The sequence below is a fragment of the Episyrphus balteatus genome, chromosome 1, assembly GCF_945859705.1.
Source record: "Episyrphus balteatus chromosome 1, idEpiBalt1.1, whole genome shotgun sequence".
Taxonomy (NCBI): domain Eukaryota; kingdom Metazoa; phylum Arthropoda; class Insecta; order Diptera; family Syrphidae; genus Episyrphus; species Episyrphus balteatus.
The window spans coordinates 47,308,631-47,318,668 of record NC_079134.1 but is presented as its reverse complement, the minus strand read 5'-3'; the positions used below and the strand labels follow the sequence as shown (position 1 = coordinate 47,318,668).

Below are 10,038 nucleotides of genomic sequence, written 5' to 3'. Positions count from 1 at the left end.
ATGCGTTATGGGCCGCAAGTTTGACATGCCTGGGCTAAGGTATTGTTGTATTTAACATGTAAATTGCTTAGCCCAGATTGCGTTTTTTTGTCCAGTTAAGACCGGTTGTAATAAAAAACACACCTGCTGTTACCAAATTTCATTAGGGTTACACATCAACTTTTTTCCCAATAAAAAAAAACACCCTTTAAGCCTTGATATTCTGATAGACACGATTGATTCTTGCTTCTAATCTACATACAAAAGTTAGATAATTGCTAAATTTAAATAGAGGGTAAGGGTACCATCAATTACACAGGTCTACAAGGTTTTTGGTGCCGATATATTTTTCTATAGATTTTCGGTGTGCTGAATTCGAATCTGAAGTCAGAAATATCCTATCAGCTCCCGTTTTTGAAATATTACCGTTAGAAGATGTAAAAAAAACTACTTATGAGGTTATGCTTTTATGTGAAGACATTTTTTTTTTAATATAAATTATAACGGTTTCTATAAGAACTATATTCCTTCTTTCAAGATCTTTTTCAATCTTTTCGATATCTTTTTTATTATTCGAGATATCGTCAGTTTTTTGGCTTATGGTAATGTATCAAACAGATATCACGTTTTCATCTCCTTCTTGATAAAAACACACTTTGTTCATTTTAAGATATCTTCGCCAGTAAAAAAGATATTGCAAAGATTTAAACAGGTCTTGAAAGAAGAAAAATAGTTCTTATAGAAACCGTTATGATTTATATTTAAAAAAAAATTCTTCAAATTAAGGCATAAGTGGAAATCAAAAGTGGAAAAAAAACGTTTTTTTGCATAATTCTAACGGTTATATTTCCAAAACGTTAGCTGCTAGGATATTTTTGACTTCAGATTCAAAACACCGAAAACCTTCAGAAAAGTATATTTTGGTTCATGTGGGGAAAATCTTGTTAACTCCAAAATAAGTAAAAAAACTATTTTTTTTGGAAATATCTAACGGTAATATTTCAAAATCGGGAGCTGATAGGATATTTCTGACTTCAGGTTCGAGTTCAGCACATCAAAAACCTATAGAAAAGTATTCATAGTCTCGGCACCAAAAAAAAAAATTAAATTTTGTAGACCAGTGTTATTTAGTTCTTGGAATATACAACCACATTTTCTCTTCCTGAATGAAAGACAACAAACAAACACGAATTTTCCTTATTTCCCGAAAAAAATTCTCTTTCACCTTACAAATTTGTATAGACTGTTTAGACACAGGCACCAACTGTGTCAAATGAAATTTTACACTGTAGTGCCATTGTTGTCATAGTTTTTCTTATACTAGGTTATTCTGAATTTCTTCATTAATTAAAAAAATACTCTTTCACTCAATATAATTTTGTAGCCTGTTTAAATTCTGAAGTACTTAACTCACCCCTAAAAAAACACCCTTTGACCAAAAGTAGTTTGTAAAATCCTCATTCTGGACGGATTGGCATCCGTGAAACAGTACTGTAACTCTAGCCATAAACACTTGGTGGTAGCACCTTCAATATGTTGTTGTGCAAAGATTATAATGAATTTCATAGTGTTGTAGTCAAAAACAAGCAACCTTACGTTAAATCCTTCAAAATGTGTGCAATAAAAAATATATTTTTGAAGTTATACTTCTTATGGGAGGGTGGGTATGAAAATTTACTTTTTGACAAGAATGTCAAAGGGATTATGACGCGATCACCCTGGGTAGCAGGGCTGTCGTTTCACCTTTAGAGTACGCAGTACTTTAGTATTTAAAAATGCAGTACGGCAAACATAAAACACACAACACGTAGCAAGTTACATGTTTCATGTGGCAAGTTGCATGTGGCAAGTTGTATGTGGCAAGTTGCATGTGGCAAGTTGCATGTGGCAAGTTGTATGTGGCAAGTTGCGTGTGGCAAGTTGCATGTGGCAAGTTACATGTGGCAAGTTGCCAGGGTTGCAAAAAGCTAACATTTCAGCTCAGCTCACAGCTCAGCTCAAATTTGAGCTAGGTACCATAGCTTAGCTCATTTGAGCTGAGCTGAAAGTGAGCTCAGCTGAAAGTGAGCGCCCCAACTTCCAACGCCTATATCTCGGAATTTTGAAAAAAATGAAAAAAAATTTTTTGATGCCAAAAGGTAGCGGGGACTCTAACCTACATTTGGGTACAACTTCCATCCCTGTAGGTACACGCGTTCTCAAACCAGGAGAACTTAGAGGTAAAAAAAAAGTTAAGCCCGATTCTGAAAAAATAGGCATGATGTGGCGGTTTAACATGCAAGGCGATTTTTTAAAAATCTGACAATGTGCAAAGCGTAAGCCCATGACACAAGCTATCATTTGGCATCACTCCCAAAAATTGCTCTCAAGCGGCTTAGCTTCCAGGAGCGTTCAAAGATTCGGGGATTTTTCGAAAAAAAAATGTACCCCAACTTTCAAACACGATTTTCTCGGAATTTTGAAAAAAAATCGAAAAACCGGATTATACCACTTTCGGGTAGGTGAGAATATAAGCTTTCATATGGCACCACTCCCCTGTCTCTAGATCAAAGCGTTCCAACGCCTATATCGCGGAATTTTGAAGAAAATGAAAATAAAATTTTTGATGCCAAAAGGTAGCGGGGACTCTAACCTACATTTGGGTACAACTTCCATCCCTGTAGGTCCACGCGTTCTCAAACCGGGAGAACTTAAAAGTAAAAAAAAAATAGACACGATTCTGAAAAAAAAGGCATGATGTGGCGGTTTAACATGGAAGGCGATTTTTTAAAAATCTGATTATGTGCAAAACGTAGGCCCATGACACAAACTATAATTGGGAACCACTCCCAAAAATTGCTCTCAAGCGGTTTAGCTTCCAGGAGCGTTCAAAGATTCGGGGATTTTTCGAAAAAAAAATTTACCCCAACTTTCAAACGCGATTTTCTCGGAATTTTGAAAAAAGTCGTAAAACCGGATTGTACCTGATTTTTTTTATGATAAAAAAAGAAATATTTTACTAAAAAAATAGAAATATATTTACTATTAACCCTAGAAAGATAATCTACGTCTGTAAGACGTATGGCGTGTAAAGACCTGTTTTATCTTATTCAATTCAAATTTCTGGGTTTTTGTTAAATTGATTTGATTTATTATATCACTTCTTTAAAATAATCTAAGTAATGAGTTAAATAAATATAAATATGACAAAAAGTGTTAACATAAGACCAAAAATCTTTTTTAGAATCATACGTCTCTGAGACGTATATTATGATTATCTTTCTATGGTTAAAAAAACCGAGAGAAAGATCACGAAAAATTATCTGTTTTATTTATAAAAATATCCACGTGTTAAAATAATTCCATTAATAACTAGAACCAAACATCTTGAGCTATTGTGTTTTATAAAAGTTTAAAATATCTTCATATTTCATTATACTTTCCAAATAAAAATCAATGTAGGTATCTCTCAAGCATCACAGCTCAGCTCAGCTCACTTTACCTTAGCTCACCCAACAGCTCAGCTCAACCATCAGCTCAGCTCAACCATCAGCTCAGCTCACTTTACCTATGGTACATAGCTCAAAAGTATGCTAGCTCAAAATTTGAGCTGAGCTGTGAGCTGAGCTCAGCTAACTTTTGAGCTTTGTAGCAACCCTGCAAGTTCCATATTGCTACTACTAGTGCTGAAGCACACACAATTCTCATAAAATAACCATATCGCACATTTTATGCGCAATTCATTTAGTTTCGTTAAGCGTATACCGTACGTTCGGAACCGCACAACATGAGTAAATTTCACAGAATAAATTGAAAACTACATGGACGCAAGGAGGATGAAAGAATTAATTTATTGTTCACTTGATAAAAATGTAAAGAAACGAAGTGTGGATTAATTCATTTAATAATAGAAATTAAAAATATCAAATGAAATTCTTTTACATATACTGAATGAGAAGTATAACTTCAGTCGCATGTACATGTGTACACACACTCTTTTTTTTTAATATTCGTCGAATTTTTTGCGAATATGACTTTTTGACCTTATATTATCTTCAGTATTATAGTTGAAAAACTTTATTGTTTATGTATGGTCAGATAGCCAAAACTGTATGAAATTCGACGATATTTAATGCACACATTTTGCATTGAATTTTTTTTTTTCAATGCAGAAAATTTTGTATATGTATGCAACATTTTTTTTTTATTTTCGATGCAAAATATTTTTATTTGCAATAAAAATTTTATTTTCAATGCAAATTTTTTTCATTTATAGTAAATTATTTTTTTAATGCAAAATATTTTTAGTTGCAATACCTAAATATATTTTTTTCAATCCAAATTTTTTTTTATTTGCAATAAATATTTTTTTTTAATTTGTAATGGAGAGCAAATGCATTAAATATGAGATAATTTTTTACAATTCTGGTTTGAAGTTTCATATCTTTAGTCTTTGTATAAATATGTGTTTTTTTTTCACAATCTCCCTTAGAAAATAAAAAAATAACTGCTACAATATCATCTTCATTACTTGAAGACTCCCTCTCTCTTTTCTGCGAAAAAACACCCGTCCTCCCAATTTTTTCCTACTAAAAAATATAAAAATCCTTAGTGGTTTTATTGAGTGTTATTTTTTAGATTTCGCACTTGTTAGCTTTCTTTGATCTATTTTTTTTTTAACTTGGTTAAAAAAAGAAGCTCAGAGTTCTTTATGAAAACAAAAATATTTCTTATTGAAATAAACAGGCGTTTATCGGTCGGTAGATCGATCGAGCTAGGCTGCAAATGTCAGTGTGTGTCCACTTTAAAAATAATTGTAACAAGCCCCTCTTAAAGAATTCGTTGATATTTTATAAAACTAAATTTTTTGAACTCTCGCCAACATTTTAATCAATTTTAAAAGCTTGAACTTGAATGGTCACTGTGGTGTATGCGCAACATTTTCGATACCATGGGACTTTTGATTTGAAACGACCTAGTTCGTTAATTTATACATTTTTTTAATGAATGAAAAGTATACATAGATTTGTTATAGATTTCAAAAAAACTCTCCGAGATGAGCTACAGAGATTTGAAATTGACAAGACTCGTTTAAATCGGATAACAATACAATCGATTTTCTAAAATAATAAAGCCCTCTTCGTAAATAATGACTACATCGATTTTACTTGTTCTACACGACATGCAAGAGTAGCTATTGCTTTACAGTAAAAACCAAAGATTAATTGTGCAAATTCATACCTATTAATTTTGTATTAAAATTTTTTTTTATTTTTAATTATCATCCTCTACCTAAATAAACCCTTTCATAAAATTTACATAAGAATTTTTAGGTATAAGGTTATTGTCTTGTAACTGATTAAAACCGTGAGAAAATACCAATTTCGCTCTACTCAAACACGTGCCGAAAATATAAATCTTAATCTTTATGATGATTTCTCAGACACATAAAAATATACCTATATTTTGCATGAATGTCAATTCCACTTTCATTTATTTTATCTTTTACACACATTATTCATCATTCATCAGAAAAAAAAAACTTTATGATGACCATAAATAGAGTCGTCCGTCTTCGTTGTCTTCATCGTCGTCGTGATGACATCTTGTTAAGCTACTTAAGGAAGTAATTTGAACTGCAAACAGGGCAATAAAAGTTATAAAAAGTGAAACGCCCTATACCAATTTTTTTTAAAAAGGTTGCTAACTTCTTTCACATGCCCCGCTCTCTCAAACTTATAACGTATGTAGTTTTATTTTACCTTAAACACCAAAAGCTTAAAGCTAGCACACATTTAGGCTATAATATTAATTTTTTGGTCAAGTGTTGTTTACCTAATTAATATAGTAAAAAAAAAAACTTGTTAAATTATGTTACACATATTCAACAAGTTTTTATTTTAAAACGCGACTTGAACATCAACCAAACGATAATAATAATGGTGCTACCTATGAAATTCAAGAACAATTTAGCACTTTATCCAAACATTATGTCCAACAAACATAAGTGTGAGCTTCGTCGGAGACGAAAGGTAATAAGTTAACGTCGGAAAAAGTGCACGACTTGAATTATAGTTTACTCTTGACTAGTTTATAAGATATCCATCATTCGTTCTGCACAATTGAGTTTATTCATAATTTGGCTTCCGAACGAGAAATAAGGCTTCGAAAGAGGGGTGACGACACTTAAGATTTTTTTTTGGAAAAGGATGAAATCGGACCAATTGTTGGCGTTGATAGTGATCTCTGGATTATTTTACTTTTCCGAGGGTAAAAGCAATTTTTTTTCAAACAAAATCCATAAATTAGTAGAAATTTTAATTTCTTTTTAAGGTAAACCATGTCCTGAGAAAATCCAACCTCACAAAAGTCGCTGTGATGTTTATTTTAAATGTGTTGATCTTCCTTCAATGAACCATATCTGGATACCTGAGAAATGTGAACAGGGTTTAATATTTGACCCTGATTTAAGAATGTGTGTCCTTCCTGGTGAAAATTGGGAGTGTAATCTAGAGGAATTCATTGGAATTAGTGAAACTAATAATGATGAAAATATTTTATTTGGAAGTTCAGGCGACGAAGTATCAAAAAGATCATTAGATCTTGAAGAAGAATTTGTCCCAGCTGCTGGTACTGATGAAATCGATAGTGAAAGTGAAGAAGAAATCGATGATAGTGTTAAAGAGTCTGATTATATTACTGTTGATGATAGTGAAAGTGGATTAGTGAGTGAACGTGATTTTGAGTCAAGTGGTGATGGAGTAGGTGGTTCGGATTATATTTTATTGGATACTTTAACCCCTGAGAAAAAAACCAACGAAGAAAGTTCTGCTGATCTTGAGGATAAACCAGCAGCTCCAACGAAAGTCGATCCGAATTTAACAGCTCATCTCCAACGACTTACTCAGCTTATCGACGGACTTAAACAAACCTATCAGAATAAAGACTCTGCTTCAGCCGATCTACGACCAGATCAATTGAATGCATTTCTAGCGCATTATAACATCAAAGCTCAGCTTGATTCAATAGATCCTGCTAAAGAAGCTGTTATACCTCAACAAAATCAATCAGAACCAGTGGAATCAATCTCTTCAAATAGCTCTCAACTTGATCCAGAAACTAAAGTAATCCTTACTAATCAACTACCAAACAGTTTTAATCCCCATCCACAAGATGGTTATTCAAATTCACAAATAGTTGTTAATAAACCAGAAGGATCAGTATTATTTACCCTGGGAAATCAACCACAGGATACTATAATCGATCATCGATATGATCCTAAAATTTCAGAAGACACATTAAAGACAGTTCTTCAATTATCAAAACAGATGCTTGATAGTCAAGATGTTCGAAGAGTTGTTCCCAGTTCAGCTTATTATCCTCAAGTTGTTCAACCAATCTATCTGCCACCACCTCTTCCCCAATATGCAAATAATGCCTTCAATCAGCATCAGTTTTACGAAAATACACAATATGATAAACCAACTTATTACGGTGCATCGAAAAAGCCTGAAAAATCGGGTACGACAATCATTCACAATAATGTAAATGTTGTACCGTCTGATGATCAAGTCGATAGTTATGGCCAAAAATTGCATTCATACCCTCCATTTCCAACCTATCAGTACTCCAGTGAAGGATCATCTGAAGTTCAAGATCATAATTTAGGAAATCGCTATGAAAATAATCAACTTGTTACAGTTCGCCCAAATAAAGGTTATTCCCACTATCAACCGACAACAACGCCATCTAGACCTTTTATCAAAGATTCTGGATCAACTTTATTCGATTATTACACTCCAAGTCCACATCTTGATGAAACTAATGTAAATTCAGTCTTTCAAATGGAAAAATATCCAACCTTAAATATTGGATCGTATTCTGGAAGACCACCAACCAAAAGTCACAAACGTCCAGATTCTCTACACAAGTCTACACAATTCTATCAAAATTATCATCAACCAAATCAACAATCGATACTACAACTTTTCCCAGCTCATATTGATCCATCAAAAGTTAAAATTCGACCAAATAGTCAGAAACTAGAAAGTATGGAACAAGACTCGGGTGATGATAATAATGTTGCTGATGAAGAAGATGAAAATGATCGAAGTTCTTATGGTTCAAGTGACGATGATGATAATCAATCAGAGACCTACAATCATTATAATGCAAACAAACAGATCACGGCCAGTCAATTAGCACATTATGTGGGCCAGCTGACTGGAAGTAAAGCACCAATATCATCACCATCACAACAAATCTATGGTAGTGATTTGTCAGCATTTCAGCAACAGAATGAAGATGAAAGTCAATTAGGAGGTTATCCGGGGAATCTTTTGGCATATGATTTATTCAAGGAGCCATCATCTTATGATAATTCCAAACCAGATGCAAGTAGTTGTCCAGTTGGTATAAGACAACCAAATACAACTGAATGCACTCGATATTATGTTTGTAGTAGGGAAGATGGTCGTGTGATGCAGTATTCATGTCCATCGTTTACTGCATTTAATCCACAAACGAGGATTTGTGATGCACAATATTACTCCATTTGTCATCCGAGGGCAGTGATAAGTCGGTATACAATTTCTGAAAATCAAAGAGTTCAGTTGGAAGCTATAAAAGCTTTGCACGATGCTAAACGTATTCGTGAACAGGCTTTACGAGCTCAGAATATTGCATTGCGTTTGCGTTTAGGAGAGCATGATAAAAACCATCATGCTTCAACGACAGCAGCGCCACAGCATCAGCAGTATTCATCGGAAGTCTTGTCGAATTTCTTGCAAAATGCTATCGATTCGAATTCTTTGATGTCAAGTGGGAGCTCAGATAAAGATTCGTCATATTCGAGTTCGGTTTCACAAAGACCAGATAATTATATAAGTTCGTCATCGTCATCGGGAGGCAATCGCAAAAGAAAATACTATTGTAAAGAAGGTGATAAGGTAGCCGATCAAACGTCGATTTATAATTATTTTGTTTGCTATAAAAATTCGCAGGGTGTGATGAAGGGTCATAAAATGAAGTGTTCCGAGGGACTATTGTTTTGTCCAATGACTTCGATGTGTACACTACCAAAAAGGTGTTCGTAAAGAGACATTTATTTATGGCTTAGTAATAATTTTTGTTTGAAAAGTGATTTATTCTTGATTTATTTATTTGTAGATTTTAAGTTATTTATTCATAGAGATTAAGATACACAATATGTTTTTATTAAGTTTATATTTTTTCTACCATTAAATGAATTTATGAAAATTTTTTAATAAAATGTTTAAAATATTTTTCGGAATTTTGTTGCACTCATTTTGATCGTAACTGATCCAGTTGAAATCAATTAAGGCCTTATTTATTGATTATTAAAACAAGCATTGCTTTCAAAAGGGGAAATTAAGAAGTGACTAAATCTTCTTGGTGAACATCTTCCAAGGATTCTTATAGTGGCAGTTATCAATTGGATAACTGCGTAATTGAATAATAGACTGGAAAATTTATTGAATTTGTGTGATTAGGACGAAAAAAACTTGCTTTTTAAAGAATGATGAAACTTATAAAATTGATAAATATAACAAAATTAGATGATGCAATTTTTTACTTGCTCTATAGGGCAAGTATTGGTTTCGTGTCGAAAAAAAAATTGAGGTTTTAATCAAAACCTACATTACGATGATGGAGAATTCCGAAAAAGTGGGTCCCGCAATTCCGTCCGTGCGTCTGTGCGTCCATCTGTACACATTTCCACAGCCTAAACGGGTGGATGGATTTTCTTCAAATTTGGTACAGATGATTTTTATGGAATTCTGAAAGTTGGTTTTTTTTTGTTTTTTTTATATCTCGTTTAGAACGTATACCTCCCATACGAAAAAATACGATATTACGAATTTCTCGAAAACGGCTCTAACGATTTTGATTTAACTTTGTATACGTAATATTTAAAGCAGTGGCAATAAAACTGCATTTTTATTTTTTCTCAAAAAAGTCAAATAACAAAAAAAATTTTTTTTCATTTAACAAAATTTTGCCCTAATGTCGGCTCTTCCCCAATATCAATTTTTTTTTAAATTTAGATCCAGCTTTTTA

At 33.0% G+C, this 10,038-nt stretch overlaps 1 protein-coding gene across 1 annotated transcript; it reads left to right on the top strand.

Annotated features, from left to right (window-relative positions):
• Nucleotides 1-9,053, top strand: LOC129920547 (uncharacterized). Its single transcript, XM_056001884.1, has 5 exons — nt 1-18; nt 4,395-4,413; nt 6,199-6,228; nt 6,292-7,875; nt 7,939-9,053. The coding sequence occupies exons 1-5, from the start codon at nt 1-3 to the stop codon at nt 9,051-9,053; spliced, it is 2,766 nt and encodes a 921-aa protein (XP_055857859.1).
• The last annotated feature ends 985 nt before the right edge of the window (nt 9,054-10,038 follow it).